The following is a 22,555-nucleotide window of genomic DNA, read 5'->3' on the forward strand; positions in this document are numbered from 1 at the left end:
GTTATACTATTGCAGAAGCGAATTTTTRTAACAGATGTTCTATAATGGATGTAGCTGAATGAAAGATTATTCAAAAACGTGCCCTCCAGAAATTTCGGCATTTCTTTGAGCAGAACTTTTAATTTTGCATGCAGTAAGATGAGAGGCACATATTTATTCTATCAATCCCTATTTTTTCAATGTTCTAAACAGAGAGGGAAAGGGACTTGTCACTCTCCAAACTCTTAAAAGTAGGAACAGTGGCCACACTTCGCTGCATATGCAGCTTTCTCCTGGTAATGTTTTTAAGAATACCAGGAAGCAGCACAGCTACTATGCTTTCCATAGTAGAACAGTTGCACTTCTTTAGAATACAATTTTATCCAGTCCCAGTAACAATGACCACAGTTTTGTTAGAATAYAAGCCAAAGGCTTACCCCCACAGATGCTTTACACTGCTTGTATTTGGCAGTGTCATTAACATTTTCCTTTATCTTCTTTAGCTCTCTTTCTGTTGATGAAATCCAATTTGCCAATTCAGAAAATCTGAAATAACACATGACACGATGCAAAAAAAAAAAAAAAAAAAAAAAAAAAAAAAAAAAAAAAAAAAAAAAAAAAAAAAAAAAAAAGAAAAAGGTTAGACAAAAATTGCCATCACCAAACTATAAACTCATAAATGTTTGCAAAAAATTATAAAATCCACCCAAAGTCCCACTATAATTTGTGGCATTACTGCATGAAGTGTAGTTTTCTACAGTATCATTCTTCACATGGCACTGATCTATGATGACACATAGAGGAGTGACCATGCACAAGGCTCTGCAAGACCCAGTAGGAAGTGAGCTGACACCTGCTCTTATAGCCCTTCCAGGTGTCCGAGTGCTCTGTCAGCTTTATGTATGTGCTGTCTATCTGGGATTTCAGATCCTTCAGKATTCGCTGGCTGCTTTCCAATGTACCCCTCACTGGATCAGAAACGGGCAGTTTTTGGCACAGTTCTTCAATTCGTTGTAGCCTTTTCTCACACAGGTGGTAAGATCCCTTATCACCAAAGAACAACTGATGGGAGACAAAGCAAAAAATTAAATAAAAATACAAACTGGAAGAAATCATGAAGCGTATCTGTATATTTTTCCTAAACTACTAAYTTAAAATATTTTTTTTTGTTAAAGACCTCAAGAATTGATCTGACATAAGTTGGACACAAAGTGTTTGGTGGCCTAAGATTTAGTCAGAACTTCTGGTTTTTACTGACATKGAAATGTATTCCTGCAAATGTCCCCATGAAGGCACATAATTCATACCATGTGTTCCTTGATCATTTTTTCATTGCCTTCTCTTGATAACACCTTGTTCTGCCGAGCTAGTTCAGCTTTGCACTCCTCCACTGTCACCAGGAACTTGCTTTTCTGTACTTCAATTTTCAAGTGGATCAAATGATATGGGGCTTCTGTTTGGAGATCCTGTGTAATCACAGGGGCAATAAAGAAACACAGAGATAAAATTACTCCCATTACCTCAGTGCAAAGTTGTTACAAATAAATTATCTAAAACCTGATAATAAAACATTATGTGTATGAAATAGGGGTTTGTTCCTGTTCACTTTGTTACCAATGTCTTAGATTTATCATAAGCGCTTAAGTTGTAATCCAAAAGTGTATGTATCAAGCACACTACAGATCTCTTCATTTTAGGCAAGATAGAGCAAGTATTTCCTGTATAAAATAGTATTCAAAACTGCTTCCAGAGATTTCTGCCTGCCTATTAGTGAGACCACTCATCCATCACTCCAGCTGTRGCAGGCAAAAAATTCCATAGCTGTTGAGCAAAGCTAGTTCAGTTGTAGAGTCTTTGGCAGAGGACACAATTTAAGCTGATAGCCTGATATTTTACAGATTTGTTTACTTTGGTTGGGCAAGTAACTGTAATCATCCAACAGCAACATAAAGGAAAAAAACCTAGCACCTATTCTTAAGAAATGCTCTTGACACAAATATCATTATGGCTGTATGATGGGGAGGAAATAAGGTTTTATAATTAATTTTTCACATTTCTTGACTTAACAGGTTTTTTTAAAGAGGCTATTTGTAGGTATAGTGGTATCTAACATTGTAAAATACTATTTTTTTCTTTTTTACCAATTGTGTAGGAAGTCAAATAATACAAATTATTTGTTTCTTTTTATATTAGTTTTTTTTTTTTTCAATATACAGATCATACAGAAGCCTTCCAAAACTAAGATTTACAGTATCCAGAGACATCATTCACTAACCTTCCACTGCCTATGGAGTTTCCTCACAGCTTCCTGCAGGCTGTGTTGCTCTTGTTCCGGAAGGATGTCAGTAAGTTCATCACAAGCTTTCAGAAAGGCATTTAGGACTCTCTGATCCAACTGGTTAAAAAATTCCTGAAGTGGAGGCAGAAAGTGAGAAGGTGAGAAAATGTAATTCTGRTTATTGATACGGTAACCTCCCAACATGAAGTTTCCTAACACACTCTCTAAGTTTCAATGTAACTTCTGTTGCATTGACGAACTGACATTTGAGCTAAGGAAATAACTATTTCTAGCCACTTCAAGTTAATCAAATTAATTTATTCTCACTGAAATGATATGKTAACAAGAATACATTTCAAAGCTACATGCATAAGTTACGGTTCTAATACAGACACAGATACTAATTTTTAAAAAAGAACAGTGGAAGTGTCAGAGTGTCAAAATATAGTGGTTTAACTCTCAGTGGTCCTACTGAAGACCTCACCCTAATTTCTATGGGGTTGCTTACATCCAAACTTAATTAAGAGAGCTGTTTGTTTTCCTTTTTGTTTTTCAATCTTAACAGTTTGTCCTGATCTGCATAACTTCTACGCAAGCAAGAAATCCACATCGATTTTAGAATTAAGTAGGCTTTTCACTTGTATGTCATGCACTCAAAGATTTCCATGAGGAAGGTCAGAGAATTTACTCACGCTATGTTTCCTGAGAAGTTCTTCAGGATTTCCTTTTTCTTTTAAGCAACAATTGGCAATCTGTATTACTTTCTCCAGTTCTGCTCTAGACTCCTCAAATTTCTTCATCAAACGGCTATTTGCTTCTATGTTTTTTCTCCACTCACCAGCTTTCCTGACCATATTCTGAGTTACAAGCAAAGAAAATGAGCTGGCACTTTCACACTGATTTATATTTGCTGTCTTTTACCATGATCTTACAAAACATGCATTTAAGTTGTGTCACTCTTTCAAATATATGCTTTTCACCATGCTTCTTCCTCTCATGCTCCCATTTTCCCAGTTTTTAATACTGAGGCTTGTGCTAATGTCATCATTCAAACAAAAATTAGAAGATTAGATRTCTCTGATATTTTCAGAATGCCTTTGTCATTTGATTAGTGAGTACCTGTTCCAAAACCTGCTTTCAAATGTTAAGCACCTGGTACGACCGCTAGTTTTCATTTTTTCTAGCATCAAACAACCTCTCCCTAACACGACTTGAAGTGAGGGTGGTTTGACTCATGGATCCAACCAGGCCCATGCTACAGCTCTTCTGACCTGGAAGAGGTTTGTATGATTATCAMATTAGTCTGTCAGAGAAGTAACCAGGCACAAAGCTGCTTAGAAGWCAGCAAATTTTGTGGTTTAGTTGCTGAAATCCTTATTTTGCAACCTTAGTCACAGCTCTCCCTTTTGTCTTCTTTTTAGTATGTCCCCATGCACTGCAATACTCAGTGGTTACAATTTCATGAGCAAGCAAGAAAACTTACCATGACAAATGAACAGTTCAGCACTTTAACAGCTACAAGGTACTTGAAACACTGCTCACTGCACCTCCGCTTCACCATCCTCACTGATTACAAGCCTCTGCGTAAGGACTTGCAGTGATTTTACCCAGAGAGCTAATTAAATCTGTAGTTCTCAATTTAAACGTCTTGCTAAATCTTTTTAAAGCTTTCCGATAAAAATATCTGCATAATAATATAATCTTTTCAGGCATGTATTCTTCACATTAAAAACTGCCAGTTTCCAATATTTTAACTCTAGGTATGTCACACTTCATATGACTACACCCTATTTTATAGGTTTCTTTTCTAACACAAAAAGAGATAAACAACCATCCAACTTTACAAAAGCAGAGTAATTAATGTTAAACATGGTAAATTTACCAAGTTACAAGTGCATCTACTTTTGTTACAATAACCTGAACTTAAATAATTATATCTACATTATAAATCAGCCACCACTTATCTTCAGGTACACCYCACATCATACAATACAAATTTTGAAATTWACCTCTCAGAGAGAGCTATTTACTRGGRATTTTCTGTAGTTTAAAACTCAGTTTAGAAAGCTTTATCCTGAACAATAATYGCCTGAAAATAAATGTAACAGAACCCATTATGTGGAGATTTGACGCTAAGACAGACACAATTATTGAATATGCTCAGTTTGAACTGACACATAAAGATCATTGAGCTCATTTCTGGCTTTGAAAAAAAACCAAAACCTCCAAAAAAATCACACCATGTGTGATGGCTAATTTCTCATTAGAGTGGGGCTAGACTGGGTCTGAACAGCCCCGAAAATATCAGTAATAATTGATAATAACAACAGCTGAGGGGGAATATAGTCCGAAGGCCACATCTTTGCATTAACAAATGTAATATATTTGCAGCTTTCTATATTCATAATCCCTTGCATTTTCTGAGGAAATACAAAGCCCAGCAACAGTAGCATGTGCCAAGTTTTCCATCTTCCATGCTTTATGTGAAAAGGGACATGTGGGAATATAGAAGCAAGTAATTAGCCAAGATAATAAAGTCAGGAGAAACAAAAACCAGTGCAGCCCTAACAGTTGGATTTCAGGTTCCTCCATCCAAAGGAGCCTGAGGTATGTGAAAGTTCTTTWAAATCCCAGGTTCCTCTGTGGCAGGCTCACCTCTGAGTAAGTGCAGGGAGAACATGACTGTCAGTCCCCTGACTATTTATTACCTAATGAAGACAAATATTTCATTAAAAACTTGAWATCAGAGAGGAGAGTTATCCATGACAGTAGCTACAGGAAATGTAGGTACAGTAGGATGGATCATACCATATCAACAAATTTTTAAAAATATGCACCAAGGTATGGTATTTTTACCTGGAAAGTAATCTGAACTTGTGTAACTTTCTTCTGAAATGTTGACTGATGGAAATGCTGCAACACTTCAGTTGAAGCCACACACTGAAGGATACTCTGACTATTTCTCTCAATCAGGGACACATCTTTCTTGCAGTTTTCTTGATAAGCCACCAAATCCTGAAAKAAAAAAACATATATCCACCCTGAACAGGAACAAAGAGAAGAAAGGTTTGGCAAAATAACAGGACATCAGCTTTTTGAAAATAGGGACAAATAGGATGAGATCAAAGGACCACGGCAAACAGACTACACAAATATTATATGGAATAACAGAGGACACAACTTTCTCCTTGAATGAAAAGTCCTGTACCCAAATAGRTCTCTAGCTAATAAAACAATACGCAGACATGTACCCAAGTCCTTTGGGTAGCTGTACAGAATGTAGTTCAATACATTGTTCTGGGATTTAATTTTACTATATTTCTATATTTTTTGTGTAACTGCGAGTAGGCAAGAGTGAAATCAATAGACATAGGAATGACAGCTCTCAGTATCAGGCTGAGATCTCAACCTTCCTTGCCTTTCAACAAATTAATCCTTCATGTCAGTCTTTGGAATTCAGATTTCATTATAAATCACACTAAGTAATGAGCATTATAATTTTAAAAAGAGAGAAAAATAAAACATGCATGGAGTAGAATGGGCTGAAAAAAGGTTTTAAAAATCYTATTTTCATGGAACTTTCCAAGCAAGTTCTGACTAGCTCTGAATTCCTCCAGAGAGAAATGCTTATTGGCCATGTAGAAAAGTTAATGTTATGCTACAATTCACTTCAAAGAAACCACTTTTCCAAGCCTTTAAGAAACTTCCATAATTGTCTGAGGAAACTTYGAGAAGTTTCTGATCACAATTTTTCATCTGCTTAATATAAAAATCCCATGGAGTTCTCACACATCTGTCCAATTTAAAAAAAAAAAAAAAAAAGTGTTTGCTTCTTGGATTAAAACCAAGGACACTAGATAGGAACACAAGTTTTAATCTTTTTATATTTAGACCTAGCTGACTTTGGGATAAAGCTGTATCTGTTGCCTGAATGTGAAGAAATATCTGCTCAGCTTACAGAGTTRCAATCCAAATTCCTAGGAATATAATTGTAAATACTCAGAGGCAGCAGACCTTTATAAGATGTTTTTGAAACTTACTTGGGCTTTTTGCTTAAGAACACTTGTGGGATGTGCTTCAGGATCCTGGATAGAAATTATTTCATTGACTTTTTCAAGAGATTCATAAAAATGTGTGATTTGTTTCTCCAGTTCTTCCAGTGGMGACAGCAGACGTTGGCATTCATAGAGCAGGGCACAGGAATACTCCTTAACCTTTTGGTCAAGAAAAATAGTTATTTAAAATGTTGCAAAATTGAATAAATAGCAACTTCTTCTGATTGTAGGTTTATATAGTTGCTACCTACTCTTTTAAAAGATAGAGCAGTCCTGATCCTGTGCAACTTCTTAAAGAAAAGAGTATTAAGTGTAAGGATCGTAGTCTTACCATTTAAGTGAAATAACATCTTTTCCACCCTGATTCAATCTATTTTTTACAACTATATATTTGTTCAAAGGCACATATGTATTTATGTACATATTTATAGAATATATATAGAATTTATRTACAGAGGACTACTATTTATTAGTTCAACAGTCAACAACGTGTAGTAAAAAAAGTATTCTGCAACCTTGCTGAGCTGCTCTTTGAGGCGTGTCAAAGTTCCCATCATTTCATTCGCTTCCTCTTGGGAAACTTCTTTTGTAACAAGTTGTGCTGTTCTTGTAACTGCTTTGTACTGAGCTTCCATTGCAGGCAATTTCTGCTTAATATTCTGAAATTAGTGTTWAAAAAAAAAWAARTTCAACAAGGSTATTTATATATTCATGGGAGACAAAAGACTGCTAAATGTTATATATTCTAATTATCAATTATTTTCATCACTGATGTTAGTGAACACTGGATCATATTTCAAAAGCATGAAAACTGAGCCAAAGAGTATCAGTCAACTCACCTGAATGTGATTTGAAACTACAAAGAAAGAAATAGCTAGTGAGACACTGCTTCAGAAATTTAAAAATGCCACTAATAGAATACGCTGATATATATTTCAGCTATARCTGAAATAATACAAACTGGTAAAATCATACACTGGTAAAAAACCCCAATTAATAATGGGAATATAAACTGAAATAATTTTATGCTATCAAAACCAAATAGTTGCAAATTTGTTTCTTTTGAAGGAGGAAGAAGGAAACTAAGGGAAGAAACTTACTTCCAAATCTTGTACAAATGTTTTGACATCAAGAAAGGACACTTCTACAGGGGTTGAAAATTTCTTATTGCTTCCATCAATGAAAGCTGTCAAATGGGCAATGCCATCCACATATTCCTTCTTAATTTTGTCCAGTTCATCYGCTCGAGCATACTAGAAAAAGGAAAGAAAAACCCAACAAACCCCCCAGCCCAAATTACATGTCTAGCAATTAAGTAATGATTTAAGAGAATTAGCATTGTTTCATGAAAATTTTTCCTGGAAAAAAATTATATTCAATGCAATACAATATAATGGAAACCAAATTTCTAAACGAATCATCCGCATTAGTTTCAACAGTAATGGTGCTAAAATGAACAGCGTGCATACAAGAGGTCAGCCTCTTTTAAAATCCGGGGAATGCCAGACTCATTTGTTTCTACCCTACAATCAAAAACTSAGTTTTCACTACCTACAATATCAATTTTGAAAATTCAGCAAAGAGAACAGAAAATGAAAAGCCTAGAAAAGCTTAAGGATAAGGGAGATTATATTTAAGGAATSCTGGCCAGAGGAAGAGGAAACACATCTTAGAAAGTAGAAGGAGCTGTATGACAGAAATGGTGAAAAAGCCAGTGATAAAAAACCCACACAGACAACATATGAAGGAAGCTGCATAAGTAGGGGAAGAGAAATTTACATCAGTGAATCACCCTAAATAGCATCAGCAAGTAAAGCTTGAGAACATTCTTGTCAACAGTCTGGAAGAGATACAATAAAAGGGAGCCAATTAATATTTGCTCTTCCTTTTAACTTGACTGCATAGGAGATAATGATGCCAGTAAAGAAAACAAATTCATTACCTTCAAACAGGCAACTGCTATTTAAAATCACTGAAAAGGGACATTATCAATAGATGTATATTGACTGTAACAAAGATATTTTCTAGTGTGTTTATGAGGCATGAAACACTTCTGTATAATTAAGATTGCATCTTTTCTTTAATTTTTAAAGAGCAAATACAGAAACARCAATTCATTTTGTATCAGTTAAATCTCTTACATGAGCTAAAGGGTATGTTAATTTGTTTGCTATCAGAGCTGGCTTACAGGCAAGATAGAAGTAAAATCTAAAATCTGACCAATATGGGGAGAACATTTAGTTCATTATTTAATTATTGTCCCTCCTTTATGGTTGCAGGACAATAATTGGAAGGAGCTTTCATCAGAGTAGTAAAAGTTATCATTTTCACCATTTTTACTGTTTAGCTTTAAAGAGCTTTTACAATAATAATAAGTATTGAAAACCAGTCATTTTCTTGGTAGAATAGTAGAGGTTATGTATAAATAACATTCACTGTATCAAGACAGRTGACCATAATGAAAAGCTATACTTTGTACAGATTGAAAACGTACACCACCACCCCACCTCTCCCAAAACAGCTGTATAATCAAAAAGGTAACTAAAGGAAGAGCCCAAATAACATAAATTACTGTCAAGAAGTAATTTCTAATTTAAATACTGATGAACAGTTAGACACTTAAGTAAGTTGTCCTATAGTTCTGCTAACAGTGTAATCTGTCTTGCTTGCATGGAAATGACAAACCAAATATTAAAAAGTAGTAAGAGCAAAATTACCTGCTTAACTTGCATAAACAATTCCCTCCACCTTCCATTTAGCAACAGAAGCTGCTGTTTAAGATCTCTGGAAATGGTCTCGTCACATGTTTCAATCAGAAAATTACCAGCATCATTCATGGCTGTGTGCTGCTGGATCCAATGAGGTAAGTGCCGGAAGAAATCCTGAAGAAGAAAATGAAAATAATTAGTCTTTACCTTATATCACAAAACTAAAATTTAATCACCAGCTAATGATTTGATGAAAACCCATTGAACAATTATCCTCTGAAGCTCTTCATATCAAATATGCCATAATAGAATTTTAATGTCTCTGAACATAACCTGTGGAATTAAAAATTCCTGCCTGTTTATTTACAGCTCATTTTACTCCAGTGAGTGGCTTCAGTCAAACTAATGAAAAYCCTCCTTAAGAGAAAACTCCGTAACAGAGAACACTTTTAGGGCTCATCTATTTTCTGTGTTATCCTTAAACAGTACGGGCTGACAGTAACACAGGCCATACACAGGCTGCGGAGAGCTCTTTCCCCTGCTYTGAACMACACTCAGCTTTCCAGAGTCTGCAYCCCAGACCTGTGAARACTGGTTCTTTATCACTGYTTYTATCTCAGARCAGCTGAGTGCAGAGGGSAAAGGGATGGTTGTCACTGACTTTGTCTCCCTCACTTGTTCCAGAGCATCTTCCAGACAGGTACACACACATAAACTGGCAGAGAAGACAAAGACCACTCTTTCCCCTCCTTTCCTCTCTTCATGATGATTGGAAATCAGGCAGGAATCTCTGGGCTCTATGACCCCAGCTATACCAGTAAAGAAAACAGGACTCAATCACTGTCTCATGATTGTCCTCATCTTCTCTGACATGGCTTGGCTGGTCCCTGCTATCCTTCTCCCAAAAAATGCACAGTTCAATGAATGGCACAGTCTGTTCCAAACAGACTGAATCCTGTGGACACCTTCTTTCAGGGAAGAAGGAGTAATCAGAAGGGTTCAAGCTGAACCAAGCCACCCTGATCCTCATGATTTAGGAAGGGGCAGTGATCCATTTTATTTATGACGATTGATCTACCCTGTAATTCCAACACCATTCACCTTCCAGTGATGGTCCAATACAATCCTTTGCTCAATAGTACATATGAAAAATGCCTATCCAACCACACTGTCAGTCATCCAAAGTTTCAGAGCTACAGTTGTGAAATTTTATACTTGTCAGAACTCATCCTTAGGTAAAAAAATTTCAGATGCAACTGAAAAGAAAATGTCAAATGGTTGTACGCTGGTCAAATACCTTGAAGAGAGAACTGAACAACACACAGTGTTTCAACWCCTAAAGCTAGGATCAGGAATGTTCAGGTGCTCTGTACTGATGTATCAGTAAATAAATTTAATCACCTCAGTAAATTTCATCTGCAGTTTGAATCTTCTTCCACTCACAGTGGAACAAACCCCTTGCTTTGTGCAAAGGCTAAACTTTATGAGAACATCCAAAAGAAAATAAGTCAACTGAATATGGAACTTGCGAGCTTTCCAATGGTCAGGCTCACTAGAGGTCAAGAAAAAAAGCATGTGGAGTATACAATTCATTTCCTTGTTTCCACAGACTTATTCCCACAAACCCTTACCTTCCACAGACCCTGCTGGGGACTCTCTCCATTTCAGAAGCATTTCAACCTCAGCATGTTTAAAGTTTAAACAAGTTTGGAAGATACTGGGAAGCACACCTCATGCTCAATTAAAACAATGAAGCACTTTTTAAGGAAGTCACCACATGAGATCTAGAAGCTCTCTAAAACCTTTTAGATATGCTGTGTGAAAAAAGTGTAGGAGGGTGCATTTAGAAGGAAATAATTATGGAAAGTGCTTAAGAGGTACTGGAAGAAAACAAAGGAGATGTAGAAGGAACAGTTAGAAAAATCCAAGCACATACTGCTATTTTTTTTGCAAAATCTTCAATGCTACAGGTTTATATAAGGTTTCTGAAAACAGAGGCCAACAGGCCACTTTTTTTTTTCCAAAAAGAACAGTAGTATTTGATGGTCTGGAAATGATAAAGAGGTAATGGGAAGAAGAAAAAGACAATATGATGAAGGACTATATGGTCTTTGCCTAGGATAGAATATAGTGGTTTTTAGTAATACAGGTAATGTTTGCAACTGAGAGAATTTGCATCATATTACTGATATCTTCATGGGTTTACAGAAGAAATATTTTGAAATGTTTAAAAATGTTTTATGCCATATTCCAAACAATAGTTATCATCTTTCACCTGGTATTTTTATGCCGGAAAGACTATCATTTTTAAAAACCACTCTAAGAATTTATTTTGGTTTTAATAATCAAATATTAAACTGCTAAAACACCTATCCTTAAAACTATCTAAGTAAAAACGTTACTGCTGTGGAGTGCTAAATTCAACATTAAAATCAGAATTAACATTTAAAATATGTATCTCAGTCTGCAGGCGGATTATGCTACCACTCAGTAACCTTTAAGAGGTTTGAGCCAATGTATTTTAAGAAGAAATTAGCATTTTTGGGAAGAATAAAGCTTCACGTCTCAGGTTTTTAACAAGGTTTTTTGAAACTTGTCAGAGATCAAAATGACAAGAATTATTTGTTGGATTTATGTTAAAAATCAGACACAAGTATATACTGTATGGGTAGGTTCAAACGTCTGCTTCCCAGATCTTTAAAGATAAATTTATACATCTGATCAGAAAAGTAAATGTTTTGATTGCATTCATATACATGGAATTTAGAGTATTTCATTTTAATCACTGTCCAATTACTTACACACCAATATCCTGTATCTCCCTTATCAGCTGAAGTCATCCTTCCTGCCCAGGAATAATTGTTTCTATYTGTATTATGCCAAATTATTTTCTTGACAGGTTTATTTTTATTTTAAATGTGTATTCCATTACTTTAGTTTATACTAACAAACTTCAACAAAATGTAAAGCTTTCTTTCATGTAACATGAATGCTCATTCCTGTCTTGATGCCAGTTTATCATCTTACAACCCATRAGAACCCCACCTTAATGTTAGGAGCTATACAGCTGCTACATCAGGACCAGGTGCAAATGCAGCATCTATTAAATGCAGGACTGTTCAAGTCAATCCAGGTTATTATTGAAGATTCACAAACTCAAGTCTTAATGTTTCAGTACTCTAACATTATAGCAGAAAAAAAAATAGATAAAGTAGCTTTATAACTGCAGGTCCACAAAATCAATTGTTTAAAAGAATTCTGAAATGTCAGGAAAATTGACTGATTACTTATAATAACACATATTAATAGCATTAATTAATGCTCTTTGAAGGTAATGAGTACTGAAATCTGTCATCTAGAAAAATCAGTGTGTCTTTATAGGTAGTCCATGATTACTCACTGGTGCTAAGAGCTGAATTTGCCTCAGAGTGAATCATGTAACATTCCTATCTCTGAGCAATACTGCTGCCCTGAACTTGTATCAAAGATGCCTCTAACCATGGTACCACAGAGGAGGCTTTCCTTCATTTTGTATCCATAAATTTGCCTCCAGATGAGTGTGAGCAAACACTGAAACTCCAATGATGAATCAAGATAGGATGTCAAAGTCTGAGCAGAACCTATGCAAATGCAAAAAAAAAAAAAAATATCCCACATTTCACAATTTACAAAATAGCCAGATGCATATGTTACTAGTGCATACCTTTTTGGAATGTTCAGGCTGGTTCAGCATTTTTTCAGCATCTTCAAGCCAAGCTTGTAGACCTGCCACAGTGCTGCTGTATCTGTCCCAATTAGCAATTACTTCTTCCAGCATGCTTCTYACACTTCTCACCTCTACTGAGAGGTTCCTCCACTGAGCTGTGGTATCACTCATGAATTTCATCACACTCTCAACTTCTTCCACTGAGATATAGGAAATACATGGATTATTTTGTTTCATTACTATTTCTGTAAAGATGAACTTATATTACGCTTATTCACTGTCATCAGGGAATTATATTTTACTGTAACTTCTATTTCAGTAGGTTTTTCTATACAAATGTTCAGTTCACAACCCAATTTTAGCACAAGATCATGACTGAGAAATCAAACGTGTGAATTAAAGACTTTGGAAAGTACATAAAATGAATGATAAATTAAAACAGTCACACTGCATATTGTGTGTGGTGTTCATTTCAAATCTGCAAAATCAAGATATAAGCTTGCCTAAAGAGTGCAGAAAATGAGAAATGGATAATAGAAAAACTTATATTATGTCTGCATTGAAAAGTATGGAATAAGATTMTGATCTTCCTTCCACTGACATTGAAACCAAACTGCTGCTAATTTTTGCCATTTAACTTCTAGTATCTTCCACATRCCAAGGAAGGAACAAGTGTGTCCTCATGCCAGAAGGAAAAAAAATAACAGAGAGAAGACAAAAGGCCCACAAATGCTGAGACTTAGTAAAATATGCAGAAAATAGTTGCTTTAAAGAATTTTTTAGCTAATTTGAACTGCTATTGCTGAATTCATATATGTGAGTACTTGTTCTTATGAAAAGAATTTGTTATTGGATTTTATTAATAGCATTGAATAATTCTGTGACTTTTGTTCTTTGTAAGAATACCTAGTAAAAATGTTTACTTTTGTAAAATTCGAGTGTCACTATCAATTTAAATTTCACAACAAACAAAGGTATCAATTTTCTCCCCGATTTAGCAGCAGCTGCAGCAATCCTCCACAGACATTACTATGTCACAGATTAAAGTGAACTCATGTCTGTAATTATCTAGGTCAAATATTGCCCTGGAAATCTCACTGAACTCAGCAGTGTTCCAGAATGACAGGAGGCAGATGTTGAATCAGCTACACATYTTTTCCCATGTATATCCATACTGCAATTACCATTGGAGTTCCTCTTGCAGGTTTTCAAAGCTAATGAAGAACATCCAATAAGCCAAGGGATAATTTCACRGCTACGATACTGGGACCAATGCCCTATTTGTGTTTGTCTTTTAAATTAAGCCAAGCCAGGGAGAATTTCCAGGCACTAGAACATGATTTTCCCTATTCCTAATTTGGTTTCTGTCACATTTTTAGTCCAAATTAATGACACTGAAATAATCCAAGGGTTAGCATGGAAAATGGGCTTTTCCCGTGAGGAAGTGTGAATATGAACACCCTCCCCTGGAGATTCTGAAAGAACAGGAGGTTGGCCTGCTCTGGACCAGTGGGTACATGCTAGAGAATATCTGAAATTGCCCCAGAGGCTGTGGTCTCTGGTGAACTGCAGCTGCTGGTRAAGAACAGCTTTGCTGCATGGAAGAAACAAATATCAGGAGACTTTTTTAGAGGACACTTATGTGTAAAGAGATTAAAATGCTGTTCCAGTGATGAAAGATTATATATAGACATTTACCTGAGCCATTTGCTTTGGCATACATTTCAGCTGCCCGTTTCARGATCTGGTAAGTAACTTCATACTGCTCAAAGAACTTACTATTTTCAATAACAGACTGAAAAGACAAAAAAATTGTAACAGATAAAATAAAGATGGGTATTAAAAATAGGAATAATTTCTATGAAATTATATCAGGATGCTGATGACAACATTTTACTTCATTATTTCTCCATTCATATTTTCATAATTATAAAATACCTTAATTATCATAATTATAAAATAACATGTAAATTTTAAATTTTCAAATTTTAACTTTTCAAATTAATCATTATAAATACAGATTTATTTACTTTCCACATTGAAAGGTCATTTACATGTTTTTAGTTGCTGTCTTGCTGGAATTCCCTAGCATGTGATACTTAGAATGTGCGGAAATAGTCAGCAACTTACAAGTTCTTTAATGAAAACTTTTATACACTGGAATCTAAGTGGAGTAATTTCAATAAAAGAGAAAATTTCCTTCATATGTGTCACCACAAAAATCAGATCCAGTTGTTCCTGYATTAAGCCTCTGCAGAAAGACAGGTTACATTTTAAGAGATGAAAAACATTTGCCTTGTTCTTCAGTTTTTCTTTATCTCCTTTGCAACTGGCAAAAATAAGATTATGGAAACACTGCACAAAGAGATGTTTTTCTGAAGTGTGACATATTTCTGAAGTGCTGTTCCTTTATGAGTGATGGCTTATCTCTGTAATGTGTTATAGTGCGATGAATAAATTATCTGGAAATATTTTGGTAAAAGAAAGTTATGCCTCTGACATTTATTCCTCTTTATTTCCTACAGAAAATGACACTGACCTTTTTTTACATGTCTTTTAGAAATGTTATTTCCTTTAAGTGCAATACATAATTATAGCTCTATATTATGCAAGCATATTGTATCTTSCATTACCACAGTTAAAAGAAAGTTCAATGTATTTTGAACAGGAGATTCAGATCTTGTGTGTTCWTCAACTCATGTTATATAACATGAAAAAAAAATTTAAAAATTAATCTGCCAGCCAGTATATATCTAAAACCCTTCTATTTAAAAACTTTGACAGCTGCTATGTCAAGTTACTAGAGATAATCTAGTATGTAATTTAGAATTGTTTTTATAACCAAGGAAACTAKAAGTCAAGAAAAATCAGAATTTTTCTCTGTCCTCCTGTTGAAACAAAATCTGCTATGTATGAAGACCTACATGCTTTATCACAAATTATGTGAAAGTTTGATGTGACTTTTAATTATGCCACAAGTACAGACAGATATTTTTACCTGAACCAAAACCTCCAAGGCTTTATATGGAAGAGTGAAAAAGATTTTAAATAATTGTTCTCTAGAGCTGTTTGAAATATTTTTCAGAAATTATAGAAATTTTACAAATTATCAGACAAGACTCCTTGAGGGAAATATGTAGTTTTCCCAAACCAGTGTACCATATGATGCTAAAAAAGTGCTTACACAGCAATGCTAAAACACAATTCCATGGGTTAAAATCCATGGATAACTGTACCTCATATCTGCATTACAGCTGAGAATTTAGTACAGTAAATTATAAAGGCTGATGGTGTACAATCTGTGCTGRCCTTTACTTCTGATATATCACACATGGGTGAAAAGATGAGAAGGTTAACTAACAAMCACCACTTTTATTTTTAAGCTACAGTACATAAATATTTTCCAGGCATATGTTCTGTACAGATCCTAATTACGCATGTTCCTAGAATGCTGACACTCCCCAGTCTGTTCTGGCAGACAAACAGACTTACATTTTTATCTCTTACTAATGGAATCACTGACTATAAGGTACTGACTGCAGCTTTCCTACGTAAAAGTCCTAATATACTGGAAGAGTAACACTTGTGTCTTGGTCCTAGGAAACAGGTCCCAGGTAAGCTAAAGCAAATAAATTCTCTTTCCATCACATCTTGAAGGAGCCAGAAGTCAAGACTACCAAGAATGAAGATGTGATTTATTTATCTTCCTGCCTCGATTTCCTAATTTTGATGTTATGAAGTTTTGAAAATTACAMAAGGAAACATTCTCCTTCCCTAATGACCACCTCAGCATTAGTGGTCTGAATCACAAGATCAGTTGAGGCACTTGCAAATTAATATATAAATTAACAACTTGATGGTAATTTTAAAGCAAAAAATAAGGAAGTGACAAAAAAATTAATGAAAATTCATGCTACCCACTTTATAATGACTTCCTTTGCCACCTTTCAGTAGTTTTTTGACAGTCATAGAGAGTAAGCAAATGGACTACAACTCCTAGGTATTGCGCATCACTCAGCAAATTGAGTTATTTCAAGTAATTATCTGAATTTTGCAAAGCTTATCTAACAACAAGGTTAACTAAATCATGAATTTTTTAAGAGCTGGGGACACAAAGTTTAAACACGAAATTCTCACTTTGTAGAGAACTTCAATGAGTTYGAAATTTTCTTTCCAAAGAAATGGGGATTTCAATAATTTCCTCTATGCATTGATCTGGCTCTGAGTGATTCTGCAACTGCATGAATTCTTTCCTGACTTAATTTTTCCATGCAATTTTTCCCATATGGATTAGACAGAAGGGAAGGAAATATTGAGACCAGCCCTGCTTTTGAAAGAATCYTTCATGCCCTAATATAGAAGTGCAGCAGTAGTATCATTCTACCTACACTTGGCACCGCACGTGTGAATTTAAAAAGATACAGCAGCATAACACTGACAGAGAACTTATCAATGAACACTTGTAAGCCAATATTTCCTGTTTCTTAACATGGYATATGGCTGATGCAGAGCTGGAGCAAACTCTTCACAAAACAGAAATAAAGCAATGGGTTCAATATAATGATGCTGAGTAGGAAAAGAAAAATGCTTTTTTAAAAGGAGAAAATTACTTTCCTGTAGGTACAGTATATTGAACAAGTACATAGAGATAGAATAATATCCTTTTCTCAATTCTTTTGGAAGACTGTAAAAAACACTGTGTGGGAATGCATGCCAAAAACCTCCTCTGTCTTTAACTCTTAACCTGTGTATAGTCACTATAAAATGCATCTATGCAGGTGTAAAAGAAAATGAAATTAAGTTATTTGGAATTGCTATACAAAGCAAAAATCTAGCATTTGGAACCTCCACACGTGCTGYTAAATTAATTGTCAGACAGCAGCTGAAACATAATTTCTCTTTTTCAAGAAATGGTGCAAAAAGAATAGTTTTTATTTTTAGCCTTTTGTCTAGGCTCCTCTTTGGGGAAGACAAATTCACCTCTGAAGAGATATTCCATAAGAATGCAGTCATAAAGTTGATGARTGATGAATCTGATGTCTTTTTCTATTCTTTTATACAATTCTAGCAAACTTAAATATGAGTATTTGAAAAATAATTATAAAAATAAGACAACCCAAACTTACAATATAATTTTGAAGAAGCAGTTCCACCGACTCTCGCCTTCCATATTTGATAATCCATGATTTTAACTTTGATTCTGCAAAGACTAACAGTGACAGCAGACGGTACTTCAGTTCCAGAAACTCCATCTTCAACAGATGGAGTTCAGATGAAGAGACAACAAAATTAAACCTATAAAATGAATCAGCATATAGTAAAATACAGTAATATTAATTTTTTTAGGAGAGACTGAAAGCTTTAGTTACTGTTCCAATATTTTTCTAATCTTTCACCTCMGAGTCTACATTCAATTTATGTATGATGATAGCCTGCTAACTGCTCTTAAACAACAAATTAATTATATTTCTGTTTATTCATAGGAATCATCAGTTTGCTGCTGTTACTAAGTTTTGCAAAGTCATTTTTCTTTTTTTTTTTCACATGCATCCTAGCTGTGGTTATATAACATTTCTTACAGGGACAAGTAACAACAGGATCAATATAAAAAAAAGTATTCCCATCCAAAATCTATAGCTTATGTTGATTCTCATCAATCTTAAAAGCATCAGGTTTTTCAGTATATTTTTATGTATATTCTAGGAGATTTTTCTATCCATCTCAGTTTACCACTGAGAAATGTAACTAGACTGATTTCTACATGAACAGATTAAACTGCAAACAGGCTCCCCATCATGCACAGAAGCTTTTTATTTCAGATTGAAAGCCTTACCTGTCTGCCATATCCTCTAACTGGTCATGTGGAACAGGCACGCCATTAACAGACCTGGTCCTGTGGATCTCATGGAATGCCTTTTTGTGACCATCTATGCTTTTCAGCAGATCCTGATTGGATTTTAAGAAAGAGAGAGATATTGAGAKACTGGGGGGAGGGAGGGGAGGGAGAGAAAAGGCTCACAGTAGGCTATCTAACTAATAAGCACAATTTTAAGCCGGCTCTGATGACTCAATGTAGTTAACTATTTGATCATGCTCTCACATTTCCATGCAAGGTAAAGCATACCACAAAATAATTTACATCAACTTAAACATTTACACAGGAAACCTCCTTATGGGAAGCTCGGTTACAGCTATGTTGAACAATTATGGAAGATTTTAAAACAGGATGCACTGCAAAGGTAGAACAAAACAAGAACTCTTAACTGTATTAAATAATCCCTGAAATGCAGTCTGACAATATGCTAACATCACAAAGCATAATCCTCCTAAATTTACTCTTTAAACCTTTATAACAGACWCTAACCTTTGCTAAGTATAGACCGAAATTTTCAGCAACTAATCTACTCTCCTATATATAGGCAGAAGATCCATAGCTCCTTCTCTAAGTACATATTCCATATTTAGTAAACTTTTCACTCTCTCACCATCAAAAGATTTCAGGATCGCTGTCTCAGTAGTGCACGAACGACTGCGGAATGTGGTACCCGACCTGTGCTCCTGCGATACGAACTGAACCAGCGAAACCCTTACAGCAGAGCACACTTCAACTGTAACTAAGCAACACCGCTTCAAACGGCTTCCTGGAGATTACATATTGAAATGAATGACTGGCAGCAATCTTTGAAGAGATACTGTTAGCAGGAACACGCTGAGTCCCCAGAGAGCGGCGGAGAGGGCACGGAATGGTGGGGTTTTTTTTACTGCAGACAGACAGCTGCCAGCACGAGGTGCTCAGAAGCCTGCCAGCAAAGATCCTACAAAGATTCCCCTTTCTCAGTGGAGAGAACAAAATGCAGGCTTCTGCATTGATCATACATATGTATTTATTCCTGTGTGCCAAGGAAGGACTTATCCCCAGCCAACACCCAGTGTTTGCACGGGAGGAATCAGTGGTAATTTTCTGGCTCAGCTCACCAAATGGCCCCACTATCCCCATCAATCTGCCTGTGYTTTCATTGTTCTCTGCTTCAGCCAACACCTTACTGTGAGGAGAAATGAGGCGGGCTTCCTCAAGTGCAAGTGATGTGCTGATTTTACCATGGTGAAAACTCCAGTGACTGACATAGTCTCACATAAAGGAAAGACTTGGAGTAAAAGTTTTTGCCATACAAAAATGASGTGTCCCTAACATGCACTGGTGAGTCAAAAAAACCCCCAGCAGTTTCATCCAATATCAACAGGATGCCCATGAAAGCTTATAGAGAGTGTTGTCACAAAATGAAATCCTGCTCTGGGAAATGACCCTCAACAAGCAGATATTGCCCTTAATTCCTGGATCTCAGTAGCAATATCAACTAAAATAAACATTTGTGTTTGCCTGATTGCATGAGGTTTGTCCAAATAAGATGGTATATTTTGTACTAAATTCAAAATGGCCATAAGCTGTATAGTTCACTGAAACAACCCATYGTCAGATGAGACCAAGATAAAAAGAAAGCAGTGACATTATCTGAACTAAACCATAACAAACAAACAAACAAACCAGAAGAAAACAAGGAAACAAGGACTGAAAAAAAATACGCTAATGCATTTCTGGTACTATGCAGTAGCACATTAGGATTCATCAATTCAAATCTGAGCAACAAAACAAGTTCCAGGAACRGATATAATTACATATGCTTCTCCTGAAGCTTTTTCCATCCCACTCCCATGGGAAAACTCCCCTGGCACAGATTAACCTAAATCAAAGTTTATTTGTTGCCACAGAAATCTCTCACCACAGCATTTCTGATGCAAATAAAATACAGTTTAGGGCACATTTTTTTTGTACTTCTTATGAATGTATCAAAAGGAGGTCCATAGTGTTCACACTCTTAGAACAAAAGACTGTTTGACTTGCTTGGTTTTTTTTTTAAGCCAGTGTCAAGTTCTATGAATCCTGAAACATTTGATGTTACCAACAAAGTTAATGAAATTTAGCATTACAAGAGATAATACTGAAAAAAAATCCATATTTTTCCACAGATTTTAATATTATTTTTGTTACATTTTATTAGTTACTACTAAAGTTAGAAGACCTGCAATTGTTCTAAGAAAAAGTAATCAGATGACCATTAATCTTTTCAGCTTTCCATTATTTGACATTACTTTTTGATGCAAAAATGCCACCTGTATCCTAAACACAAAAAATAACATATTTACAAACAAATTTTAAAATAGTAGTGACAGAGGAGGAAAAAAAGCAATCTAGAACAATACAGCTTCAAATACTGCCTTTCTCTACACCATCTTTCCCTTTCATTTACCGGTTCAGTTTCTTTTACCATCTCACCMGCATATTTTTTCACCAGTATGCTTTTCTCATACATGTTATGAACATCCACAGGAAAAAAAAAAACCTCACAGTTTTGATTTTAAAATGTGAACTTGGACTCAGCAAAGAATAAGGGCACAATTATTTAAATTCATCTGGAAAAGTTTCCTGTTTGCCACAGCACGCTATCTGCCATCACAGATGGCTATCATGCTATCTGTCATCACAACACTATGAAAACTCTCTTCATTCTCATTTTCTCCCCCCATGCATATCATCTGCACTGACTGTCAGCACAGTTAGCAATTTATTCCCTCTTCCCTGTTTCACCCAATTAGTTCATACAGGTTGAACAATATGCCYAACAGTATGAGCTCCCTACAGCGTTTTAACACAGAAATTAAAATACTAGTACCTGATATCTTTCAGATATAAGCAAGAACATTCAAAAGCAATTCTGAATAATCATTGTAAGATCCACAGATATCACCGTTCAAGTCACCCTGACAGGACACCAAGCTTTAGCCACCAACAAGACAACACAATGCACAGAAATGAGAAATAAACGTTGTCGGGTATGGATCATTTAAAGCTGTGGAAACAGTGGAGGATAAGGCACAGAATGAATGTATGCACATCTACCTTATGTTGTTCAAGCTTCCTGTGTATTGTGTTTGCTGTTTCCTCGTGAGCTTGCTGAACAGTTACTTCTTCCCTCAGAGCAGCCTCTGCCCTGTAGAGCCAAGCGCCGATGGTGCCCAAAGGCGCAGGAAGAGATTTATCAAGGTGTATGTGCCAATCAAGCATCTAGGAAATAAAAGATTAAATAAAAGGTATTTAAATTCTCCCTTGCTAAATAATACAAACAAGTACATTGACAAAAAATAGTGTTTACGCTGTAAGACCAAATCCCCATGTAACAAAATATATCTAAGACATAAATCTAGGTACATTACTCCACATGAGTCTGGAAATTACAGCATTCTCACAGGCAACAAAATCTCTGTAAGAGTTTGTTGATTTATGTATTTTCCTTTCTGAATGGTAATGAAGTTACAGAATGACAACAAATATACTGGAACAACTGACAAGCTAAATATCTGGGATTTCATCTGTAAATAGGAACAGTAAGGGATGCAAGACCCTCTTCTGCTAATGCTATTTAATTCATGCTCCTTCATAAARTCTTTGTATCTCTATTGTGAACATATTTTTTGTGTGTAAAGTTCAAAAGAGCCTCAAAGGACTGTGGAGGGAGAATGTCGGAGTAAAACACTGTGACTTATTGGTAATGCCAGTTATGGGAGTGAAAACACTACAAAAATTATGTGAAAACCCCAGAAACATTTTAAACAGAACCTCTGTTAACTACATGGCATTAAAAAAAAGATACATATAGTATGGATATGCACTAGTAATAATGTTTTTTTAACTTTTTATTTGGGAAAAACAATATAACTCGCCTGGGATTTTTCATTCAGTTGTACAAAATTCCAATCATGAATACTAAGGTTA

The 22,555-nt window shown here is 35.4% G+C and overlaps 1 protein-coding gene across 1 annotated transcript in view; it reads right to left on the reverse strand.

The window, feature by feature from the left end:
* LOC130579259 (nesprin-1-like) overlaps nt 1–22,555 on the reverse strand; it is a 104,177-nt gene that overhangs the window by 10,571 nt on the left and 71,051 nt on the right. Inside the window, exons 11-25 of the mRNA XM_057375912.1 lie at nt 21,683–21,847; nt 18,560–18,672; nt 17,853–18,021; nt 14,425–14,521; nt 12,724–12,926; nt 9,030–9,194; nt 7,413–7,565; nt 6,828–6,971; nt 6,298–6,471; nt 5,114–5,272; nt 2,950–3,114; nt 2,255–2,389; nt 1,287–1,445; nt 833–1,041; nt 417–525 (exon numbers count right to left, since the gene is read on the reverse strand). Of these exons, the coding sequence (XP_057231895.1) occupies nt 417–525; nt 833–1,041; nt 1,287–1,445; nt 2,255–2,389; nt 2,950–3,114; nt 5,114–5,272; nt 6,298–6,471; nt 6,828–6,971; nt 7,413–7,565; nt 9,030–9,194; nt 12,724–12,926; nt 14,425–14,521; nt 17,853–18,021; nt 18,560–18,672; nt 21,683–21,847 (2,319 nt within the window). The remainder of the gene's footprint in view (nt 1–416; nt 526–832; nt 1,042–1,286; nt 1,446–2,254; nt 2,390–2,949; nt 3,115–5,113; nt 5,273–6,297; nt 6,472–6,827; nt 6,972–7,412; nt 7,566–9,029; nt 9,195–12,723; nt 12,927–14,424; nt 14,522–17,852; nt 18,022–18,559; nt 18,673–21,682; nt 21,848–22,555) is intronic.

The sequence above is a fragment of the Malurus melanocephalus genome, unplaced genomic scaffold, assembly GCF_030028575.1.
Source record: "Malurus melanocephalus ecotype Western Australia unplaced genomic scaffold, MMel_1.1 scaffold_264, whole genome shotgun sequence".
In the NCBI taxonomy this organism is placed as follows: domain Eukaryota; kingdom Metazoa; phylum Chordata; class Aves; order Passeriformes; family Maluridae; genus Malurus; species Malurus melanocephalus.